Source organism: Oryx dammah, unplaced genomic scaffold (assembly GCF_014754425.2).
Source record: "Oryx dammah isolate SB20612 unplaced genomic scaffold, SCBI_Odam_1.1 HiC_scaffold_10, whole genome shotgun sequence".
In the NCBI taxonomy this organism is placed as follows: domain Eukaryota; kingdom Metazoa; phylum Chordata; class Mammalia; order Artiodactyla; family Bovidae; genus Oryx; species Oryx dammah.
In genome coordinates this window covers 20,939,878-20,965,073 of record NW_024070194.1, presented here as the reverse complement: position 1 = coordinate 20,965,073, position 25,196 = coordinate 20,939,878, and the positions used below count along the sequence as shown (strand labels likewise).

At 49.5% G+C, this 25,196-nt stretch overlaps 1 protein-coding gene across 1 annotated transcript; it reads left to right on the top strand.

Moving 5' to 3' along the window:
• Positions 1–354: 354 nt before the first annotated feature.
• Positions 355–24,811, top strand: BPIFB4 (BPI fold containing family B member 4). Its single transcript, XM_040247540.1, has 16 exons — positions 355–460; positions 1,434–1,496; positions 1,872–2,391; positions 3,350–3,454; positions 4,424–4,567; positions 5,732–5,795; positions 6,262–6,322; positions 7,327–7,418; positions 9,149–9,352; positions 10,612–10,665; positions 13,212–13,382; positions 14,312–14,379; positions 16,362–16,404; positions 18,583–18,646; positions 21,074–21,150; positions 24,788–24,811. Exons 1-16 carry the CDS (start codon positions 355–357, stop codon positions 24,809–24,811), a joined length of 1,860 nt encoding a protein of 619 aa, XP_040103474.1.
• The last annotated feature ends 385 nt before the right edge of the window (positions 24,812–25,196 follow it).

Here is a 25,196-nt window from a genome sequence, read left to right as displayed (position 1 = left end):
TAATTTGCTATTTTGATTGGAATCCCCAATAGAGTATTTTTTCTCTATTCCTGAAGCTCCATTTGTAAAGTTTCATCTGGGGAGATGTTAATGAAACATTTATGTTATGGAACAGTTCGGTTAATGACTCCAGATTGACTGCAATTTGCAAAGCTCGGAAGATGGCATCAGGAACTCTGGGCCTGCCTTCTTCCGTGCCCTTGGGTGGCTTCCCTGTTTCTGGGTCTCAGGGTCTTGGTGTGACTCTTGATGGGCTGGGAAGGGGTGGTGCTAACCCCAGCTGCTGGGCAGGGTGGTGGCACCCAACCATGGCCCTGTGACCCGCTGTCTCCTTAGCAGAGAAGCAGCGCCAGCATGTGGGCGGCATGGTGTGTGGCTGCTCTGTCAGTGGCGGCTGTGTGTGGCGTCCGCCAAGATACAAACACCGTCCTCAGGGTGACCAAAGACGTGCTGAGCAACGGTGAGTCCAGTCCTGCAGAGAGTGAATGGTGGCAGGCGGTGGGTAGGGAGGTCCAGCCGATTCTGAAATTCCCAAGCACTCTGTTGCTCACTGGCAGATTCTACATCAGAAGGATGGGTGGCTTTTCTCTGGGCCTTAGTTTCATCTTTTCTGTGGGCTCCCACTTTTTGAGCATTTGCTAGGGGCCAGGCACCATGCTGGGGAGGTGACGCTTGAGGCAGTAGAAAGCAGCGATTAAGAGCTTGAGTCTCGGAGTCAGCCTTCCTAGAGTTCAGATACTGGCTATATGAAATAGCCAATGACTTGAGTTCTCTGAGCCTCAGTTTTCCTATCTGTGAAGAGGGTGTCATTATGGTCTCTATCCTGGAGGACTGATACAAGAATCTAATGAAATGAATGACCTTTTGAAAACTTGGCACAGTTCCTGGTTCATAGAAAACACTCAAAAGTGGGAGCTGTCACTGATCCTGCCTTCAGTTCTTGGGGGTCTCGCTTTTGTCATCTGGCAAACGAGGACACGTCCCCTGCCCTGATTCCTGTCCAAGGCTGTCATAGAATGAAAAAAAAGGGGACGTTTCCTCAGTGTCACAGGCCTCAGTTTCTTTATCCATCAAATGGGGACAATAATTCTGACCTTGACTATTTTCCAGGAATAAATTTGAATAATGCACTAAGAAGTAGGGTTTTTTTGTTTGTTTGTTTGTTTTTTACACTGTAAAGTGTGGAGTGCTTGGAAGGAAGGATCATGAAGAAAATCTACCCAGGTTTGGCTGAACAGTGTTGAAATCTGGTTAAAGTGTGAGAGGTCAAAGCCAGTAGCTAATGAGTTCACTGGGATGTCAGGGCTGGTCAGGAGGAGTCTTACCATTCGACCTCAGGAGTTTACCAGTGGGAGAAGGGGGACTAGGGAACGAGCAGTGCTGGGGGCTGGAGGGGGAACGAGCCTCTGAATGAGACCTTTGCTTCTCCACAGCCATCTCGGGCACCTTGCAGCAAAGTGATGCTCTTCGCTCAGCCCTGAGAGAGGTGCCCTTGGGTAAAGCTGGTGGTGATGGTGGTGGGCCTCTCCTGGGGGGTCTGCTTGGTGGAAGTGGAGGTGGTGGGGGAGGTGGTCTTCTGGGGGGCCTGCTTGGTGGTGGGGGTGGAGGGGGTGGCGACCTGTTGGGCGGAGTTGGAGGAGGCTTATTGGGTGGCGGTAGCAGCAGTGGTGGAGGGCTCCTGGGTGGCAGTGATGGGGGGCTTTTTGGTGGTGGGAGTAGCAGTGGTGATGGTGGGCTGCTGGGTGGTGGAGGCCACAGTGGTGGAGGGCTCTTGGGTGGCAGTGGTGGTGGTCTCTTGGGTGGCAGTGGTGGTCTTTTGGGTGGTGGCCGACACCGTTACTATGACTACAGACATGCTGAATTCCCCCGAGGTGTCGGTGGTGTTCCCTACAGTGACTTCCTCGCCCGAGAAGCGCCCCCAAAGTATACCAAAGGCCACCAGCTGGGCGGTAGTTACAAGTATGGTCACGTCAAGGCCAATGACAACACCGCTCAGCTTGGGGGCAAATACCGATATGGTGAGATCCTTGAATCCGATGGAAGCGTCAGGGACCTCCAAACCAGCAACTACCACAATGCTGAGAACGCGCACGGCAGCCACAGGGACCATGGGCAGTACAGGTCTGCTGAAGGCGCGCCGCCTGTGGGCAGACTTCACCGGCGAGAGTTGAGGCCTGGAGAGATCCCGCCTGGTGTAGCCACTGGGGCGCTGGGCCCAGGCGGTTTGCTGGGCACTGGGGGCATGCTGGCAGCTGACGGCATCCTAGCAGGCCAAGGTGGCCTGCTCGGCGGAGGTGGTCTCCTTGGAGACGGAGGACTTCTTGGAGGAGGGGGCGTCCTGGGCGTACTTGGCGAGGGCGGCATCATCAGCACCGTGCAGGGCATCACCGGGTAAGGAGGGGCTGGGGTCTCCCTGTCAAGCCCTCTAATGAACTCCGAACAGGAATAATCACCCCCAGGGGCCTGGAGTTGGAATAAGGATGGTCTCCAGTGTCTCATACACTTTAGGACCTGGCCTCAGGACTGGACGTCTTGAGTCTTGTCTGATTTGGGATCTTGCTGTTAAAAGTCCTGAGTTGAGTCCCAGCTCAGCCTTTTAGATTAGTCTGTGACTTTGGGCCATTCTTTTCCTCTCCCTGAGTCTCAGTTTCCTCCTCTGCAGAATGGTCATAGTATTATAGTCGAGGTGGAAAAGACCCAGGATTGTGCATACATATTATAATTTCAACTATGCTCAGCTTCCTCCTCATATTCACTATTTAATTTGACCAATATTTAGAGTGACAACTACGTGCAGGGCGCCCTATTGTCCCTAGGGTCATGACCTCATGGTGAGCCAAGACAAGACACATCTCTTGTCCTGATGGAGCTTGCAGGCTGGTGGGTTATATGGCATCAGTAAAGAAGCCTGGAAACAATTATACACTTACAGTGCTAAGAAGTTCATGGAGAAGTGAGGAGGCATATAGTGGAGAGATCAGGGGAGGCTTCCCAGAGGAAGAAAACCTAGAACTGAAATCTAAAGATTGTGTGGGAAGAAACCAAGCAAAGCTGGGCAGGGACAGGCAGAAGGAGTAGCATTTTTACATGAAAAAAAAAAAAAGATCAAAGCAAATACATGGAAATATAAACAATAGACCTCCAGGCAGTGGGAGACTGGGTCATGGCATATTTTTTGCCTTTAATTTTTCTGTGTTTTCCAAACTCTATCCACAAATGGTAGGTCTTTCTAGGGCTGAGAAGAATGAATGGGGTGCAGAGGAGGGGGCTACAGGGAGGACGGTCCCTGGGGAGTGGGGTGCCAGGCAGGGGAGATGGCAGCCGTCTCACTGCTCTTGATCCCCCGCAGGTTACGCATCGTGGAGTTGACTCTCCCTCGGGTGTCTGTGCGGCTCCTGCCCGGTGTGGGTGTCTACCTGAGCTTGTACACCCGCGTGGCCATCAATGGGAAGAGGTGTGTGCCCTTGGTTCCAGAGGGGTCCCTGCCACCCTACATCCTGGCTGGAGATCTGGGGCAGGTCATTTCTCCTTTTTGTCCATAGTGAAGTCACTCAGTCATGTCCGACTCTTTGCAACCCCATGGACGGTAGCCCACCAGGCTCCTCCGTCCATGGGATTCTCCAGGCAAGAATACTGGAGTGGGTTGCCATTTCCTTCTCCAGGGGATCTTCCTGACTCAGGGATCGAACCCAGGTCTCCCTGCATTGCAGGCAGACGCTTTAACCTCTGAGCCACCAGGAAAGCCCTTTTGTCCATAATGGGACTAAAAGACTTGAGGTGTCATCAGCACACACGTGGCTTATACCTTTGGACTCAGATCATCTCCTGAGCAGCAAGCAGTGAAGGCAGCCTGTGCAGAGGTTAAGATCCTGGGAGGTTAGAGTTCAGGGGCCCTTTGGGTTCAAATCCTGACTCTTTTTTAGCCCGTGTGAAGTCAGGCCAGTTCTCCTAATATCACTGAGCCGTAATGTCTTCACCTGCAATGGGCACAATAAGACATCCTTTCCCAGGTGGCTGCAGCCGCTGTGACAGATGGTCTCCCTGAATAGTGTCTGCCAAGTAGTTGGTGCTCATTAGAGGACCGCAGGTGGTGGACCTTTGCATTGATTTATCCCCATGGGATGAAATCATGCCTACAAAGCAATATGATTGGGTGGTCACCTTGGAAACCAGAATTTAGACATAAGGTTCATTTATTGGCCTCTGTTCCCAGCCTTTGAAGCTCTCATAAGTTAAGTGGGGATGGATTTGTTCACAGATGACTTGAGGGTCCAGGGAAGCCTCCTGGTTTGGGACCCCCAGACGTGAACCAGCAGCATAGTAGATGGCAGGAACTGCCAGGGCAAAAGCCGAGGTGCAATGTGGTGGCTGGGGGTTGACACACTGACTCCCTGGCACCATGCTCTCCTCTCCTCTCCTCTAGTCTTATTGGGTTCCTGGACATCGCAGTGGAGGTGAACATCACGGCCAAAGTCCGGCTGACCATGGACCGCACGGGTTACCCAAGGCTGGTCATTGAGCGATGTGACACCCTCCTGGGAGGTATCAAAGTCAGACTGCTGCGAGGGTGAGTACCAGCAGGCCGTGGAGTGCCTTGGCAGATGGTAGAGTGATCTGTCTTTGGCAAATCATAGTGTAGAACAGAGGCTGTGGAAGCAGCCTGGGGTTCAAACCTCTTCAGCTTCCCTATTGCTTGCTGTGTGACCTTGGACAGTTCTGTTACCCTCTCTGAGCTCCACTTTCTTTATCTGTGAAATGGGGGTAATTTTTCCCCTTTGGAATTCAGATGGTGAGAACCTGGCACATTTTAAGAGTTTATGTCACTTGACTGACATGGATATTGTGTTCAATGGTGCCCCCACTCACAGGGAAACTTCTCAGTTGATGCTGTTCAATGTGATCTTAATCAGATGTTGAGGTTTTTCTATTACACTCTACCCACAAAGTGGCCGAGTCCACACCTTGTGTCCAGAGGGGTTTTCAAGAGTCTGGATATTGGCCGGTACGCTGCCCCCAGAAGATGGTCACAGATGAGGGCACATCAGGGCTCCTCAGAACTGAGTTCCTTTCTTTTCACTCCCTGGCCCTCATCTTGGGAGATCCTTGTCCTTGGTCTCTCTGAAGCCCCCTAATCCTTCCTCTCCTGTCTCATCAGTTTCTCTCTTCTCCAGCCCTCGTGTTACCTAGACTGTGGGATCAGAGAAAGTCACTGTGTAACTTGAGCCCCAGATTTCCTATTCATGTGGGCTTCTCTGAGTCTTTCTGCTCCAGGGTGGGTGGAGGCAGAAAAAAATCAGCCCCTGGTGTTCTGGTGAGATGAGGAGGGAGAAGGAAACCCAGAAACTTCACAGATTTTTAATTCACATTTTCACAAGGAAAAATATCTGGTGGTACATTGTTCAAAATATAACATGATAAAAAGGCATGGCCCCCTCTCTCCATCTCCCATCTTCCCCCTTCCCAGAGAGCTCTCCTTGGTTATTTGTTTCTTGATGCTCCATCCAATCTTTTTAAGCAAATGAAGCAAGCACGAAGTGAATTTCATTCCCCTCTGTCATTTTAACACAAGTGGGCACATACTGGAAACACTGTTTTGTTCTTTTCTCTCATCACTGGTCTCTTGGGAGAATTTTCTGTACCAAACATGAAGAGTTTCCTTTTGCTTACCTTTACATGGGTGTGTAATATTCCACTGTTTGGTTGAACTGTCACTGATCTGCTCTCTCTTCAGGCTTCTCCCCAATCTCGTGGACAACTTAGTAAATCGAGTCCTGGCCAACGTCCTCCCTGACTTGGTAAGAGCCCATCCTGGGACAAGGAGCAGGAGGTACAAACTTTCCCCAGAGTGAGGGGCCACGGTGCAGCCCCCATTCCTGCAGGCACACAGGCGACCCAGAAGGAGAGAGGGAGCCAGGGCTCTGGGACGTGTCTTTGGGGGTCTGGAAAGGGCCCTAAGGAATGTGGAGGGACAGATTGGTGAGGGGATAAAGAGGTGAGGCTTGAGATATACACAGTTCTTGGTTGGAAACCCAGCTCCAGCACTTCCAAGCTGGGTGGCAGTCACATCACCTCTCTGAGCCTCAGTTTTCCCATCTGTAAAATGGGGATCATGAGAAAGCCTTCCCCACAGGGCTGCAGGGAGGACAGGGCCACGCACAGAAGGGCAGTCGGTACCGCCGCTCTTATTGTTGTTCTCGCTGCGCACCGCCCCCCATGCCCCGCGTGGTCACCAGGATTCCATGCCCTCTCTCTCCCCTGCAGCTCTGCCCCGTCGTGGATGTGGTGCTGGGCCTTGTCAATGACCAGCTGGGTCTCGTAGACTGTAAGTCCTTCCTTCTTTGCTTCATTCAGCCAACATCTTCTAGCACCTGATCTGGGCCCAGCCCTCGGAAGGGACCGGGGACACAGCAATGTCTGGGAGGAGGGCCCTGTGTGGTGCACGCAGTGTGTGTCTGACGCCAGGGGAGAGGGGCTGCCTGGCCCTTCCTCTTGTCCCTGGACACCCCCACCAAGCCCCAGAGGGAGGAGCTTCCCACTTGGACCCCCGGGCCCTGCGGCTCGTGATGGTCTTGGGACACTGGGTTTCCAGCCCCCAGGCAGCGTGTGGACTTGGAGAGGCTCTTCCCAGTTCCCTCATCTCTAAAACGGGGGAGTTGGCCTCAACCCCTAGAGAGACTGGAGTGACTAGCACTAGATTAGAGAGTGACAGGCGCCGTGGAGACCGTCCAGGTCTTCCGATTCAGGCTCTGACACTCACCCTTGGTCCAGGGTTTCAGAGTAAAGATTCCTGAAGGCAAGTCTGATCCGTGTGGTTGTCCAGGTCGTGCACTCCATGATTCCAGGGTCCTCCGTCCAGATAGATCACAGCATAATGGTAGCACCTGTTGGGCAGTGCAGTCTCTACAGTCATACAGGGTTGGAAGAGCCCAGAAGTTAGGGCCGTTTATCACAAGCGGTCAGAGAAATGCCAAATTCAATTAAGCACCACGTTGTGGAGCCCCATAATTTCTTCCCAGTACAGCACTTCACAGCTTACAAAGCTTATCGATATGCAGAATCTCATTGCCCATCCCCAACCACCAATATTGTCTGAGGAGTTCTATTAAGTCTATTTTACAGGGGAAGGAAATGGAGATTCAGAGAGGTGCAGTGTCTTGACCGAGATCACACAGCAAGGAAGAGGGAGAGCTGGGGTTTGAACCCAGAATGCTTGCTCTTTCCATGGTGTCTGGAGCCAGAACCTTGCTGCCTCACTCCCCTCAGGTCACAAAGAAGGTGTCTCGGTGGGTGGGGGGAGCTTCCTGTGACCCCCACCTTTGCCTGCAGCTCTGATTCCTCTGGGGATACTGGGAAGTGTCCAGTACACCTTCTCCAGCCTCCCGCTCGTGACTGGGGAATTCCTGGAGCTGGACCTCAACGTGAGTGCCTGGGCTCAGGTGGGGGAGGTGGTCTTTTCCCCACAGGCTGAGGTGTGAGTGAGGACCCCACCTCCCCTGACCCCTCACCCCCCAGGCCCCCCCTCCCCCAACCCCCACCCTCAGGGCTGCTGCTGAATGCCTGGGAGGCAACATTTGAACAAAACCTTTTCCTGTTTGGATGGGGACCTTCAAGAAGCTGTGCTGGGAAATTCAGTTACAGCCAACAGTCACCTAGTGCTTGCTGTGTGCCAGGCACATCCCTAGAACTTTATGTAGATTAACCCCAAAGTAGGCACTCTTATTGAGGAAAGTAAGACACAGAGAGGTTAAGCCACTTGCCAAAGGTCACACAGCTAATAAATGTGAACCCCGGCTTTGAAGCAGGCAGTCTGGCTTCTAGCTGTGGGAGCTGCTGCTATGGGCTTGGGTTTGTTGGAGGACTGAATCTGGCTATTTGTGTGCTGGTAAACATTAACTCCTGATTCTTCATGGTTGTTTTAAAAAGTCCTAATTTGTGATGTTTGCTGATTTCCTGGGTATAAGTACCCCTACCCTGACCAATTTCAGGCTGCTAACATGACTCACTAAACACAGGGTTGGAAAGATGCCTGGAACTGGCTCTCGTGAACTGATGCAAACTAGCTCAAGCACACCACTGAATCAGGCCCGTAACTGGGCACACGCGTGCACACGCACATACACACATACCCTGGGCTGCACACACACAAGTGGCTTCCACTTCCTGCACAAGACACAGAGCATGCACACCCATGCCCTCAAAGACACAGCACACCTGTGCACACGTATATGTGCACACGGGGTAAATCCACAAGCACAGAGGATTCAGGAGGCGTCCATCAGTAGTTAGCTGCTGTGTGCCAGACTCTGGACTGGGACTGGTAAGATCCCTGATTTGAGGGAGGTGACCATCTACCGGAGTGGATGGGCCATCTAAGAGTCACTCAAATGGTTAGAGATCTTGAGCTCTGTGAAAGGGATTCCTGGACTATCAGAGCCTAAAGCAGGGGATATGATTTACCCAGGGAGGTCACAGAGGGCTTCCTGGAGGAGGTGATACTTGAGCTGAGACCAGCCAAAGGAGTGGGACAGAACAAAAGAAGAGAGTGTGGGAGGAAACGGCAGGCAGGAAGCATCTATGGATGGCAGGGGCGCTGAGGTGGAGGTACAGATAGAGAAGACCCTGGTGGCTGCATCGAGGAAGGGCGGTGAGAGAGGCAGACCGCACAGCGCCTTTATGCCATGCAGAGTAGTCAGGCCTTTAAAGAGTAGGTACTGCGGTGCGTCAGCTTGCTGCGTTCTTAGTGGAGGGCTCTCATTCTTCTATTTCAAATACATGGCACTGAACCATGGCTCAATTATAACTGGTCACAGAGCAGGAACTGCAAGAGATGCTTGTCGTTCAGTCGCTAAGTCGTGTCCGACTCTGTGACCCCATGGACTGCAGCACATGAGGTTCCTCTGTCCTCCACTATCTCCTGAAGTTTGCTCAAATTCATGTCCATCCAGTTGGTGATGCTCACTAACCATCTCATCAAGAGATGCTATTCCATCACAAATTGAATTTATGGGACCATACACGACAGTGGGTTTAACCAAGGAAGGCTGCCTGTCGGCAAATGCAGGGATTCATTCCAGCCTTCAGCCCCTCTCCTCCACTCTTCTCTCTGCACCTCTCTCCCCTGTGACCTCTTTCTTCTCTACTTCCCCAGACTTTGGTTGGAGAAGCTGGAGGAGACCTCATCGACTACCCCCTGGGGCGGCCAGCCTTCTCTCCCAGGCAGAAGATGCCAGAATTGCCCCCCATGGGCGACAACACCAACTCCCAACTGGCCATTTCTGCCAACTTTCTGGGCTCGGTTCTGACTCTCCTGCAGAAGCAAGGGGCCCTAGATATTGACATCACCGATGGCATGGTGAGTCACGGCCCCCAGGATGGGGCGTCTGGGCCGCGCACAGCCCACTGTTGATTCTCTCTGGTTCCCAGTGTCCTGGGAAATGGCTTGAAAGCAAAGACTATGGACAGTCCACCCCTTAACTCATGACACCAAACAACATCGAAACGTTGCTCCCTATCCAATTCTACATAATTTTATTCCAAACCTTTAAAAAAGCATAATATAAATCTATATGTCTATATCTCAGTACAAGTGTTTTGAATCCCTTTGCTTGGTAAACACTGATAATGCATAACTAAGAGACATAAGAATAAAATACCACCTTTAGGTATGTTCCAGAGTCATTTTCTCTCCAAATCTTTTCTTTTAAAACATTTCAAGCCTTCATCAAAGCTGCAAAATAATACAATTAATGTCGTAATATCCTTCACCTAGATTCACCAGTTAATATTTTGCCACATTTGCTTCATATCCATCCATCCATCCATCCACCTATCTTTATCTGTTTGTCTATCTATCTGTCTATCTACGTATCTCTCTATCTGCTGTTGAACAGCTTGTTTGCCATAAAATTCAATATGTATCTCATAAGAACAAGAGTTTCTCAAAATAACCCCATTGTGTGCCTTATGTCAACCTTGATTCTACCAAGGGAAAGTCTCCATTTGGTGCCAGTGTGATGTAACCCTCTCTTAAACTTTTAGGTGTCCTTTTTTAACTCAGGGAGAACAGACCCCTCCCCCCCACTACAGACAATGGTATCCACGCACAGTGGGAGGCCATTGTTTTGTTTTTCTTGCATTTAGTTTTACAGATGCCATCACCTGTCAAGTGGTACTGGCTTTCCGTTTGATAATTTAAAAAAGTTAGTCATTTAAGGAAGATTTTAGCTAAATAATAGCACAGGTAGTCCGGGGATATGGTGGCATCATGCACTTAATGGACATTGGGTTTCACACATGGACCCGCTGAGGTCCATCTTGTTTTCATGAAGACTCACGTTTTTAGAGGAGAAAGATTCAGATCTCGCCTCCTGCCCTGAGAAGTCCTGTCTGTGGAAGCTTCAGCGGGTGCCCCATCCACTTAACCCCAGAATGGCTACCACGCTCCGCATGGTGGGCCCTGTTGGACCTGTGGGGCCTCCCAGAGGCCTTTAAGGGAGAGGACATGCCCCCACTGGTTGTCTGAGAGGGGCAGAGGCTTAGCCACTGTGGTAGCAACTCCTGTCTGTCTCTGTAGCCCCGGGGACCCACACAACCCTTCTTCTTTCCCTGCAGTTTGAAGAGCTTCCTCCACTCACCACGTCCACACTGGGAGCTCTGATTCCCAAGGTACGTATGGGTGGTGCCTCCCCTCGCCTTCAGCCCCATGCTCCCTTTCACTGTCCCAGCAGCTGGGTAGGAAGGGAAGACACTCAGCACTACCTTCTCCCCGCGCCTTGAAAGTACAGTGAGAAAGGCTTGGAGACCAGACCCCCGGGGGTGTGCGGGCGCAGAGGCTGAGGTGGAAAGCACCTGAGCTCTAGCCGTGGACCGGCCTTCCCAGGTCCAGTCCCAGCCTGGTCACTTCCTTGCTGTGTGTCTTTGGGCAAGAGTCTTAATGTCTCTGAGCCTTAGTTTCCTCTTCAGTCAAAGGAGGATGCTAATAGCTATTGCACAGGTTCATCCAGGAGGGTAAAGGAGATGATGCACATAAAGATACTGATACAGAGCTTGGGGGTGGGGGTTGGAGAGCATGGAGGCCTACGGGGAAAGAGCCACATCTTTGGACCAGACAGACATAAATTTGGTTCCAGCTCAGCACATCCCAGCCATGCTCCCTTAGGCAAATGACTTCTCTCTGAGCCTCGGTTTTTTTCACCTTGAAAAACGGGCAAAAATGCCGACCCCACAAGGTGACTGCAGCTCTGGGATTTGAATCTAGGCCCAGAGTAGGCATTTGATAAACGTTAACTATGATCGTTCTGGTTAACTGATTTATTTGTTTATTTATTTTAAAGAGCAAATGCAAATACAGCCTTGGATCAGCTGCCATACACAGTTGGAACAAAGGCTTTTCTGATCCCAGTTCTCTTCCTAGCTCTGGTTCCAGGCCTGCTATCCTGCGCCTGGCAGCAAAGAGCTTCTTACATGGTGTTATACAGTTGCTGGGGATTTCTGTAATTGACAGCCATTTTAGACATTTTTCATCTCCTGTCTACCTGTCCCATCTTGTTCTGGGTGAAAGGAAACTGTACTCAACAAATGGTCACTATCGCCCTCGTGTGGTTGAAAGCTGAATCGCAGGGCACCATTAATGGCACAAACAGTGGCATCGCCAGGAGGCAGGCGGGCCCCTCAATCAACTGGACTTTCATTTATCGGACCACTTCTTACGTGCACTGCACTTTATGGTTCATGAAAGTTGTTAAGAATCTACAGTTTCATGTGGTTTTAATCCTCTCCCATCCATGGGGCCAGAAGGGACGAGAAACCCAGTTTACAGGTGGGGAAACCAGCTCAGAGCGGCCACACCATGTGGCAGCAGCCCCGCTGAGCTCAGTGAAGCAAAGACTCAGGCCGTCATATGGGGCTGGGCCTGTAGCAGGGAGGGACTGAGGCCAGACACGGAGGAATGTCTCCCGGAGTTGCCAGGAGACGCTTGACCAGAGCCAGGATAGATAGCCTGAGTTTTCTGCGGCTGTGGAGAGAGTTCAGGGTAACCTCTCAGGGTTTCTGTGAATGGAGAGTTGTGAATTCTTGGAGATTCTGCATGTTGGGGTGGAGGTGGTTGGGACACCAGGTGCCTCTGTGGAAGTATCCTGAAAACCCTTTTGTGAAAAGCCAATGCGCCAAATTATCAATTTGTTGAGAGTCAATTTGCCCAAAGGTGAGTCCGCTGAGTGGTCAATTGGCTATATTTATTAGATTAGCTGTTAGATCAAGAGTTTTCCAGGAGAGTTTCACCTTGAATGTGGTCAGGAAAATGAACGCCTTCTTAGGATCAGGACATACCCTGCTACACTGGATATAGAAAGCTGATGTTTAAATTGGTTTCTTTTTAAAGTAACTTTGGGATTTTTTCCATATATTTATGTACATTTAACATATTTAAGAAAAATGTTCCTTAAACTTTTTTGGTAAAGCAGTTATTTAGTAAATATGAGGGCTGGTCATTTGATGACTGGTCCCTTTAGCCAATTTGGAGGAATCAGTGAACAGTAAACAGGCTCTGATGCCTCCCACCATGTGTCTCCAGAGACCCCAGCAAATCCAGGTAGGTGGGGCAGGCTGTGCCTTGCTCTGGGAATTTCACTGTGAGGCACCTGGAATTGTAGACTTTCTCATTCCAGGTGGGACATCCGGAGTCAGTAGGAAGGGAGAGAGGCCCTGGGCTCCTGAGTCACATGGACCTGGCCTAGAATCTCAGCTCTCATGTTCCCCCTCTGAGCCTCAGTTTTCTCATCTGTAACAAGGAGAAGAAAAGCAATGTATGGAGTTGTGATAAGTCAATGAAATCATGAATGTCCAGCATCAAGCTCAGTATCCCTCTCCCAACCCCACCTCCCTAGCCCCCCAGGACCCTACCTCCCTAAGGACCAGGTTTTGAGCATTTCCACAGTATCTGTGTCAGGTATTGAGTTTGAAGCTTTGCTGGCATGATTACATTGAATTCTCATGATATCTCTTTGTGAGAGGCTTGGAGAAGACAGCCCCTGGCCAAACCCCACAGTGGATGGAGGCTTTGCATGTGGTTTGTAGGACTCAAGCAATATTGCAGATTCTGAAGGGATTCAGTGTGGGACCCTCTGCTGTGTGCTTAGAGGTTGGCTGATGACCCCCTGAGTTCCCCTCCACCATGGATGGCCCTGCTCACTCCACCTGGTGTCTGCCCACAGGTGTTCCAGCAGTACCCTGAGTCCCGCCCCCTCACCATCAGGATCCAGGTGCCGAACCCACCTTCGGTGACGCTGCAGAAGGACCAGGCAGTGGTGAAGGTGTTCGCCACCTCTGAGGTCATGGTCTCCCAGCCCAATGATGTCGAGACCACCATCTGCCTCATCGATGTGGTAAGTGGGGGTGGGAGGTCTCTGGGAGTCTGCAGACACCCCCCCCCCCACGGTTCCCACCACAGTGGCTATGAGTTGGATTTGGGGGCCAGATGACCTGATTCAAATCCAAGCTTTAAGGGCACTTATAGCTGTGTGACCTTTGGGCTTGATTTTTTTTTCCCCATAGCAGTGGCAACAGGGCATTACTGAGATGCTCAGAGAAGTACCAGAAACACCAGAAGGAAGCCAGAAGTGCTGGCTGGTATTATTCCCACAGGTTGTGTACCACAGTCTGTTTCCCCAGGAGGATTTCCCCACGCCTGGTTAGGTCTCTGCCATATGCATCCAGCGCTCCTGCTTCTTTCCCATCATCTTAATTATTGTTTTTACTAATAGCATCACCTGGAATTGCTGGGAGCTTCCCTTTCCTCACAAGACAAAATTGTTTTATTTTATTTTGGGGGGAGGGGAGGGCCAAGAAGCAGAGGGATCTTCTGACAACAGGCTTCTGCTTAGAGAAGGGGATGAGTCTGGACCTTTTATGCCCTCTCTGGCGGGGGGCGGGGGGGGCGGGGCAGTTATGACTGACAGTGATGATATCCAATCGCATCTACAACAACTGTTCTGAAGCAGGTCCCCTAGGCTGCAGGCCATGCCCGCCTCCTCTGAGACAGCTCAGAGAAACTCAGTAAACATCCCCGACTCCTGTGCCAATCATTGGCTTCCTATGACTGTTGTCTTTCTGAAGAATGTTCCTCCAGCCTTTGCTGTAATTTACTTGTGAACAACAGTTAATGCAGGCAATTTATGATTCCCAACTCCTTCCCTCCAGAGGTGGGGAAAATCCATTACATTGTGTGTTACTGGGGGTCTCGCAGGGAGACCCCAGCGAGCAATGACCGCTGTACCAAGGCAGTGACATTCCACTCACCTTCCCTTTCCTCCAGGACGCGGAACTCCTGGCCATGTTTTCCGTGGAGAATGATAAGCTTATGATTGACGCCAAGCTGGACAAGTAAGAGGGTTTGCTGCTCACGGTTCTCGCTTTTCATAAAGACTTCTTTGGCGTTCTTATGTCTGGTGGCAACTCACAGGGAGGGGTTAGAGGTCTCTGGACTTGGCTGCTGGGTAAATCCAAGGGACTGCACAAGGGAAAATGGGCCATAACTGCCAAAACCACTGGCGTGAGCAGGGCAAGAAGGGTGGAGCCGTGAGCCTCACAGAAGGGCCTGCCTCCAGCAATGGCATGGGCAATAATGATACTGCTGCTGCTGCTGGTGATTAGCCGGGCTCTGGCTACTGCTGTGCCTAGTGTCGTTCAGCCTTGCAGAAGCAGGGCTATTATTCTCCCATTTTAAAGAGGAGAAAACTAAGACTCAGAGAGGTGGATTTATTTACTCAAGGAAGGCCACAATATGAGAACGGGGGTTGGGGGGTGGTGGTGCGCTGTGAGCCAACCCATGTCTGTCTGATTTGGAGCTGTGTCGAATGGTTACAAGCACCAGCTGTGGAGCCAGCAGTATGGGTTCAGATCCTTCCATGACCCCCAACTGGCTGTGTGATGTAAGCCAAGTGACCTTGCCTCTCTCAAACTCAATTTTCTCATCTGAAAATGGGCATCGTTGTCTCCACCTTATAGGACTCATGATAATAGCTGTTATTTATTGGATGCTTTCTATGTGCCAAACACTGAGCTAAGCCTTCAAGGTGTCTTCATTCATTTAATTCTTGACAGCCTATGGCTGCAAGGGTTATTATTATTGCTACTATTGTCTTGAAGGGTCCCACTTCAAGACAACATGTGCCTAGTTCATTGTAAGGTTTTTGTCTTTCAACAAATATTTATCAAGCTCAACAGTGAGAGCTGCTCCCACTGTGATGCTGATTGGAGCCATTCAGGAGTATATAAAGAGGTCTGAGACTGAGGCCTGGAAGGAGAGCAGCAGGCAGCCGTGGGGAGAGCTGGGGGTTCCAGTCAGTGAGAGCAGAGCCGGCAAACTTCCAGGGGCAGGAAAGAGCTTGGGTGTCCTGGATGGAGCAGTCGTAGAAGGAGGAGGGACAGGAGGAGAAGTTGGAAAGGACTCCTAGATTCTGAAGCAGAGTCTTCTCCCCTGAGAAGCCTCTATTGTTCCTCATTGGTTTCTCTTCCCCCTGGAGGCCAGTGGCTCCAATGTCTCTTTGCCCATGAGCAGGTCTGGTCCAGCCTCTCTCAGGTGGGACTGCTGGTTTGCATGTGAGATTCAGGTGCAGCGAGACCGAAGCCCTCACAGTGCAGAGAAAGACCTTGAACCCAGGCTCGGGCCTCCCTGCTCAGAACAGCACAGCAACCATGAGTGCTGCTCAGGGCATGAGTCCGGGGCTCCCTCTCCCAGCTCTGTGGCCTTGGCCGGTTTCCTGGGAGCCTCTGGTTCCTCCTTCATGGAATTCCTGAAGGATCTTGCCAGGTAGTGATGATGCTCATGCGGGCATAGCCCTCACCAGGTACCAGGGGTGATTCTATGGGATTTACTTGAATTACCCTATTTAGTGCTTATAGACACCCACTCGGCAGAGGAGGAAACTGAGGCACAGGGAACTTAAGTACTTTGCCAAGGACACATAGCTGCGACGTGAGGCTTATGCACATGTCATCGTGTCTGGTACATAGTTAATGCTCCATCATGGAGACCAGCCCTACTCATATTAATTCCCCCAGATCCAGAGGGGTCTCCCTGAGGATGTTGGTGGACGGTCTTCTTACACTGAAATGTGAGCCTCTTTTGATTCTCGGCAATTGCTACTTCTTTCTTTGTTTATCTGGCTGCACTGGGTCTTTGTTGCGGTCTACTGTGAACTCTTGGTTGCAGCATACAGACTCCTAGCTGAGGCATGTGGGATCTAGTTCCCTGGCCAGGGACTGAAGCCGGGCCCCTGCATCTAGAGCTCAGAGTCTTAGCCACTGAGTTACCAGGGAAGTCCCAGTAGCTCCTTCTGACGAGCTGTTTTCTTCATGTGCAGGACCAGCCTCAACCTCAGAACCTCAAACGTGGGCAATTTTGATGTAAGTACCAAGCTCAGGCCCCAGAGTCAAGTCTGGGAATGGCACCCCCGTGAGGCTGGCTGGGGACTGGGATGTCGGTGAATTCCAGAGCATTGATTGGCATCAGTGCTGTCAGGCCTCGTTTTACAGATGGAAATACTGAGGCCCACAAAGCAAGTGAGGGGCAGAGTCCTGATTCACAGCTCCTTCTACCATGCCTGTGGTGTCCCATTCTAACTGCCCCCACGGGGATCACTTGGCCCAAATCCTCCGCCTCAGGGTAGGTGGCAGTGGGGGCAGCCATGACCTTTGGGACCTCTTCCTTCTTGGATTGGAGGACTCAGCTTTGCCACTGACTCTTGTGTGACCTTGGCTATACCTACCCATTATGAGACTATTTCCTCATCTGTAAGGCAAACAAGTTTGAATTTCTTTTGAAACCTCCACGTTCTAGAATTCTGCCTTTCTAAGGATCCATGAATCTGAGACACTTATATTCTAGAATTTGGTCCTGTTTCATCAGTTTTTTCATTCTTGTGTCCCTCACTCCACCTAAGACTTTGAAAATGCCCATTTGGCGTCGCAAAGAGTTGGACACAACTGAGTGATTGAACTGAACTGACTGATTTTATAAATTGACAATGAAATTGATGCTTGCTTTCTGGGGCAAGTTTGGGTGAGATTTCCACTTACACAGAGACAGTCATGGTGCTTTTCTTATCCAAACAACTCATAGGATTGGTATTATCAGCTTCATTTTATAGATGGAGAGATTGGTACCCAGATAGTGGCAGAGATGTGCTTTATAGCTGGTTGGGGCAGAGCTCAGACTAGAATGGAAATCTCTGGACTCCAAATGGAAAAAGACACCAATACTTAATTGGATTTTTAATGAATATTTCTGGAGCAATAGAAATTGGCATCAGGCACTACATTAACCTTTTATTTATTTATTTATTTTAAAATCAAGCCTTTCTCCATTGAATCTCAAATCAAACTTATGATGTGGGTGCAATTATTGGCCCACTTTCCAAATAAGAGAGTCAAACACAGAGAAGTTAAGTGACCCGCCCAAGGTCACAGAGCTGGTAAGAGGCAGGGTGTTAGTCATTCAGTCCTGTCCGACTCTTTATGACCCCATGGACTGTAGCCCACCAGGCTCATCTGTCCATGGGGATTCTACAGGCAAGAATACTGGAGCGGGTAGCCATGCCCTTCTCCAGGGGATCTTCCTGACCCAGGGATTGAACCTGGGTCTCCTGAACTACAGGCAGACTCTTTACCAACAAAGCCACTGGGTAAGAGGAGTGCTGGGACTTGAACCCCAGGCTCTGCCACCATAGTATCGCGTGGCACCATGCCATGGCAGACATTCTGCACAGAAGAGCTCATGTTTGGTTTGGACAAGTACTCCCTGAGGCAATGATGGTCCACTCATGTTTTCAGATGTAGAAAGCAAGGTTTAGAGAAGTGAAGAGCAGTTCTATACGAAAAAGGGCTGCCCTGGTGACTCAGAGGGGAAGTATCTGCCTGCAGAGCAGGAAACACGAGTTTGATCCCTGGGTCAGGAAGATTCCCTGGAGGAGCGCATGGCAACTCACTCCAGTATTCATGCCTGGAGAATCCTATGGAAGGAGGAGCCTGGCGAGCTACAGTCCATGGGCTTGCAAAGAGTTGGACACAGCTATAGCATGTGCACACGCTGTATGAAAAGGCTCAGGGCCAGGCATTTTACATGATCTGCTCCCAATCCTCACTGCTTCCTTGCAAGCTGGACTTGCTGGCCCATTTTACAGCTGAGGAAACTGGGGGTCAGACAGGTGAGGGAAGCTGCCTGGAGGTCCATGGAAGCTGAGCTGGGGTGGGGACCTGAAGTGCTGGTCACAAAGCACAAGGGCCTTCCAAGCCACCAAAGACCCCGTGCTCTTTGCCCCTCAGGAAGACCTGATCTCCCTCGGTCTCTGCCTCACCATGAGCCTTGGGCCAGCACTTGCTGGGCACTGGACCTCAGCCTGCCCATCTGTACAAGGAGCAGGTGGACCAGATGTGCCTTGGGCTTGGTGGTTCTGGAATCAAGGGGCTCTGGCTGCAGCTCCCAGATTCTTCTGGAGATGTTCTTCTCCAGCCACAGGGCAGGGGGGCCCTCCAGGATCCCTTTGGACCTGAGTGAATCTCTGCCTTTTCGTTCTTCCTCTGCAGGTTGGCCTCTTGGAGGTGCTGGTCGGGAAGATTTTTGACCTTGCGTTCATGCCTGCAATGAATGGTGAGAGAGGGTACCCCAGGGGTGCGTGGCCTGGGGATCAGGGGGTTACTGGTTTGTTGGGTATATTTGATGCACAGCTGTTCCACCTCAATAGCATTCCTGAGACCTTCACTCTAAGTTTATCTATCTCAGCCTCTGAATGCAAATATTGCCCCAAGATTCCATCAACTTCTTTATTTGCTGCTTTTGCTGTATTATTTCCCTGCTCCACCTTATTTGACTGATTTCTCTGATTATCTATGTAAACTTCTGATTATAAGTGAAAATTATATGTGTGTACATTTTAGAGTCCAGAAAGGTTAGAAAAGAAAATTTCACCTCCCAGAGGCAATTAATCCCGATATCTGGGTATATTTCCTTCTAAACTTTTTTTTTTTTTTTTGGTTTTTAAAAATATAGTCCAAGATGTTTCTGGATTTATTTTTTATATTTATTTTCATTGGGTTTCTTTTTAGCTGTGGTAAGATATATATATAAAACATAAAATTTGCCTTCCTAACCATTTTTAACTTAATTTACGTGGTTGTGTTCCTGACTTATTTTTTCTGACTTATCTTTAACTGTGTACTTATTTTTACTTGCACAGGGACCACATGTGTATTTTATTAATGTAAAAAGTTCAATCAGTACAGGCAGAACTAAAGTTGCTGTTACCAATATCCCCAGCCTCCTAACCCCCTAGACAGTTACATGGTCAGTTAGAGGGTTTTCTTGCCCAAATTTATAAATAGATCAAACAGCGTGGTGCCCCATCTCTGTGGCTCCTTGTTGAGCCCTGGGGCCACTGGAGGCTGGGTCAGCTGCTCCATCAAGAACCACAGCCTTCAAGCTGTTACCAACCAGGGTTCTTGGCCCCCTTAATCAATAGAAATTGATCAGAGGCCAGACAAGAAATGCAAGCAAGGCTTTATTGGGGTCTCTGCTGCAGCAAGGGGCGGGGCAAGAACAAACAACAGGTTCCCTTTCTTACTGTCTCCCTGAGTGGGGCAAGCTTGCTTCTTATATGTGTTGAGGGTAAGGGTGGTCCAGTGGTCAGGCTGGAGGGGTGACCTAAGTGGTTTGTCCACCCCTAGGTGGTATTGTGTGTACAGGGCATGTGCAATACCCTGCTTATGTTCCCGACCTCCTCTTCTTTGGTCCAGGCTCTTCAAAAGTGGCAGTTAGGTTTTTGGTTTATTTGTATCTTTTGTCCAGAATTTGCCCCAACTCTTATTTTTAGTCCCATACAGTTTCTTTGTATTTTCTTGCTTGAGGAGAGGCGTGTACAGGTGCAAGCATTGCAGCAAAGGGTCCCAAGTCCCAGCTTGTCTCATTGCTACTGGACCCCAACCTCTCTCTCCCCACTTCTGCATCCTGGAAGAGGCGATGAAGCGGGGTGGCATCAACTGTACCTCAGTTCTTTTGGAGAACTCTTGATGTCAATCAGACCTTTTTTCAGGGGACTGAATCAGAACTACAGAAGAGCGCTGGTCACCAGGCCCACGCTCGTTCCCTGGTAGGAGAGGATGATGTCAGGAGATGGATGGGGCTGGGCTGACCTGGGAGCCGATACTTGGAGATGCCCACCTGGGCTTCACCTCTAGAGGTGCTGGGAACTTGACAGCAAGTCCCTCAATCTCACTGTACTGCGATTTACCATTCTCAAAAGTGAGAGGGTGGGTTAGATCCATGATTCCCAAAAAGGGTTCCATAGAAAATCAGTCCCACAAGATACTCTGAGAAAAGGGTTCCACGACCAAGCAAGTTTGGGAAATACTGCATAGGTTCTTCGGGGGTAGATTCACAATGTCCTTAGTCCTCTGAAAAATCCTGCTGGAGTCAGGTGGTGTGTTCAGCCTCACTCAGTCCCGTGTTCCCCACCTGCCTCCCCCTCCACCCCTTCTCCTGCTCCCTTCCGCATTCGCTCTCTCCCTTCTTTCTTTCTAGAATGTTAATCAGCAGGTCTTCTTCGGCTCTGATGATCTAGACCATCCACGGAGGTCACTTGTTGGGGTCCCATGTGTTTCCTTCCTTGCCTTCATTCAGCAAACCTCCGTCTCCTCCTCTGTGCTCCACTCAGGTCTGGGTGATGCTGGGGACACACACAGTCCCTGCCTGAAGAAACTCACAGTCTGGAGGTGGTGACAGATGCGAAGACAGGGCATTAGTATGCTGTGGTTTTCGAAATGCAGTTGTTGGGGAAGAGTGACAGGAGCCCAGGGTTGCTCAGCCTGGTGGGTAGGAAAGCTCACAGAGGTGGCATCTAAACAGAATTTTGGGGGAGGCTCAGAACTCAGCCGGCAGGCAAGGCAGAGGCTGTGTGCTCCCGGCACAAGGATGGGCAAGAACAAAGTCCTGGCAGCATGAAAGACACAGTTCTGGAGGCTTCAGGAAGGGTGGTGCCTCTTGGCCATGCTGATTGTACCTGATCACTTTTTTTCCCCACAGCTGTGCTGGGCTCTGGTGTCCCTCTTCCCAAAATCCTCAACATCGACTTTAGCAATGCAGACATTGACATCTTGGAGGTAAGGAGAGATAGAGCTCTGTTCTGCCTTCCTCTGCAAACCCAGGAATTGGGAGGAAGAAGAGAACGAAAGGGAAGGGCAGGACAATAGCAGCCCCTACCTTCAAAGGATGGGGCTGAGGGAACAAGAAACAAAGCTGCTAGGAGCCTTAAATGAAGCTTTCATCAATGCTCCCATCTCACAGATGGGAATACTGAGGCTCAGAGCAGTAAAGGACTTGCTCAAAGTGAAAGTGTGACATAGTTCATCAGAAAATTTTTTACTGAGCACCTAGTATGTGCCAGACAATGCCCATGGGGGAGGAAACAGTAGTGAACAAAACCCCTGGCCCTTGCAAAGCTTCAACCAGTGGGTAGATGGGCCTTTGGGAAAATATTCCTGAATAATTGCTAATTGGAATCATGGCTGGTGCTATGGATGGGATCTTGTTACCACTTCCAAAATACACATATGTTCAATATCTGAAATTCAAAAAATACAAAAAAGATGAAACAAACACATGTTTATCTTCCTAGATATATTTGCAACCCAGAAATTATCCCTTAGAACATTTTGTTATTTTTCATTCCAATCTCTCTTGAATTTTATTTTTAAACATTGCTTGATCAGGGGGTTGGTCAGTAGAGCATTGGAGTTAAAGAATAAGGGTTCTGGCGTCCACTGGCCTGGGTTTAAATCCTGACTTTGTCAGTTTCCAGCTGGGTGACCTTAGGCCTCAGTTATCTCCGTTATACAAAGGGGGTAATCATAATGTGTATCTACAGGGCTGCATTTAGGATAAAAGAGGTTCTGCACATAAAGTGCCTTGTACAGCCCCTGGCACAGAGTCAGCATTCTAGAAGTGTCTGTCATTATCAGCATCACTGTAATAAAGAAGGTGCAGTGTGCATCCTGGTGCACAAACTGTTCTAACTCCAGGGTTTAGTTCTTTAGAACATGATCCCGGAACATGATCCCAGATTGACGAAGTCCTTTTCAAAAGGTGGCGCCTATTTGCATAGCCACCAGCTGTGTGCCAAGAGCCCAGCTCCTCACACTCATGCCAGGCTTGGGCCTCAGCCCAGGGACAGCCCAGCCCCCCACATTTGGGGAAGAGACAAGAGAGGTGGCAGTGACCTTGGATGGGCAATGTGGGTCAGATGCCAGCCCTGGGTTGTCCTTAGGGGTGCCAGTCGTGGTCCCTTCTCTTGAGCACCTGCAGGACCTCAGCACTACTCTGAGCCTCAGTTTCCTCATCTGAAAATGGGGAACACCACCACCCACCTCACGGAGTTGACAGTGAGAGAGTAAATGAGATACAGCATTTCAGCATTAACAGTCATCATTCACTTGTTAAAAATGGGTTAGGAAATGTGAACAGCATTGGCAGAAATTTATTACCCCATCATCACTGCTGTCATCATTTCTACCACTTACTGAGCAAGTGCGGTGCGCCCTGCACTGTTTTATATGCATTTGTGCCTTTCCGGGGATCTGATCAATGTTTGCGTCACATCGTAGGTGAAGGACCTGCGTATCAGAGAGGGTAGGCCACTTGCCCAAGGTCACTCAGCTAGTGAGAGGCAGGATTTGCACTGAAGTAACAGAGACAGCTCAAACCAGTGGTTTTCAACCAAGGTTGTATTGCAACCCACCTCCCCAACCTGAAGGGAATTTTAAAATGAGTAGGGATGAATTTTCTTTACTGAATAATCACACTTGAGCATTTTATATCAAAATATTGAGTTGGCCAAAAAGTTCATTTGGGTTTTTCTGTAACATGGAATAACCCAAACTAATGTTTTGGCTGACTCAATACATATTATTTTGTTATAAATTACTTATCTTTTATTTCTTCTGTATATTCCAGTAAAAGAATTATATTGGCTTTTAAAATATATGTATCAGCAGATTATGTAATCTATGAGATTCATTTCAGAATAAAGGAAGTAATATGAAGACCTATAATCAAATGAAAAATGGGTGTTGGGTCTGAAAGGTGAAAAATCACTGGTTTAAAGAAAGATTCAGAAAAAAAGAGAAAGACTCAGAGGCTCTTGTAGGCTCTCTGTTGTTCAGTGGCTCAGTTGCGTCCAACTCTTCAACCCCATGGACTGCAGCACACCAGGCTTCCCTGTCCTTCACCATCTCCCAAAGCTTGCTCAAACTCATGTCCATTGAGTTGGTGATGTCATCCAACCATCTCATCCTCTGTCATTCCCTTCTCCTCCTGCCTTCACTCTTTCCCAGCATCAGGGTCTTTTCTCATGAGTCAGCTCTTTGTATCAGGTGTCCAAAATATTGGAGTTTCAGCTTCAGCATCAGTGCTTCCAATGAATATTCAGGACTGATTTCCTTTAGGATGGACTGGTTGGATCTCCTTGCAGTCCAAGGGACTCTCAAGAGTCTTATAGGCCCTCTGTAATTGGTAGCTATTCTTCTTAGTACTACTACTATATGGGTCTAGCCATTTATTTTAACTTTTTATTTTAAAATAATTTTAGACTTATAGAAAAGTTGCAAAAATAGTACAGAGAGAGTTCCAGAAGACTCTTCACCTATCTTCCTCCAGTGTCAGCATCTGCTGTAATCCAAGTACAATGATCATAGTCGGGAAATTAACATTAGTACAAATCCACAGGCCTCACCTCCCAGCTTTCCCACTAATGTCCTTTGTCTGGTTCAGGATCCAGGCTTCCACGTCACAGTTGGTGGTCACACCTCCTTAGTGCCCTTCAATCTGGGACAGCTCCTCAATTTTCCTTGTGTTTTGCAACCTTGACATTTCTGATGAGTTGGGCTGGATTTGTGGGATGTCTCTCAATTTGGATTTGACTGATAGTTTCTCATAATTAGATGAGGTTATGTATTTTTGACAAGAATGCTGCCAAACAATGCTGTGCCCTTGTCAGGGTACCATGCCAGGGCACGTGACGTCAGCATCTCCTTCCCAGAAATGTTCAGCTTTGCTCTTGTGGTTAAGGTGGATCCTGCCAGGTTTCTCCACCAAGTTACTATGTTCCCCCTTTATAACTAATCAATATTGCATGGGGCCTAAACTTCAAACTATGCAAATATTCTGTTTCTCACCACACTTTTCCCATTAATTTTGTCATTCGTTAATGATTTTTGCCTTCAACAGTTATTACTGTGCTGTCTGCCTGAATGGTGATTTTTTTTTTTTTAATCTCTGCAATTCCTTTCACACTTACTAGTTGGAGTTCTGCTGTAAGGAAAAGTTACCCCTTCTCCCTCATTTATTTATTTACTCAATTACTTATACCAGTATGGACACATAGGTATTCATTTGTGCTATGAATTAAGTCTGTTGCTTTTATTATTGTTATAGATCTTTTTAATTATGAAAACTGGAGTTTGGAAGAGTTTGGAGAGGGGCTCAGGCCTGCTTCTCTTTATTTGGAAAAGAAGGAAATGAGGGGTAGGGTGGGAAGTGTCTTGCCCAAGATCCCCTGCTCACAGCAAGCTAATGACACCGCCAGGGTGATCTCAGGCCCCTTTGACCCCAGATGTCTCCACTGTTCAGAGTTACTGCTGCCGAGAAATGAGACTGGCCTGACCCCAAGGCAGTCGGCTGTCCGCTGAGCTGCAGCCAGAAGCCGTCCCACTCACTAACCAGCTCTGTGTTCTGCCCTCCAAGGACCTTCTGGTGCTGAGCACCTGAATGACAGAGGCAGAGATGCTGCCACAGCCTGGGGAGAAGCCGGAACCAGTCCTGGAAAGGCTTGGCCTGACACAGTCCCCAGCTCCAAGTCTCTTCAGCTCCTCAACAGGTCCCTCTCCACCTCTCCACCCCTCTTCTCACCTGCTGCTGCCCTGAGAAAGGGTCCAGCCACTGCCCCCACTGACGAACAATCCCATCCATGGTCAGCCCCCGGCAGGGGCATAGAGTTCTCCTAGAAGACCGAGGCCTCTCAGACGCCACGCCAGACCCCAAGCTGAGAACTTTATGCTTTCAATAAAAGCTTCCTCTTTCCCTGCAGTTGGGACAAGTCTCCCCAAAGGACCCTCCCTCAGGGTCTGGGTGTTTCTTTCCTTGTTCAAGACTT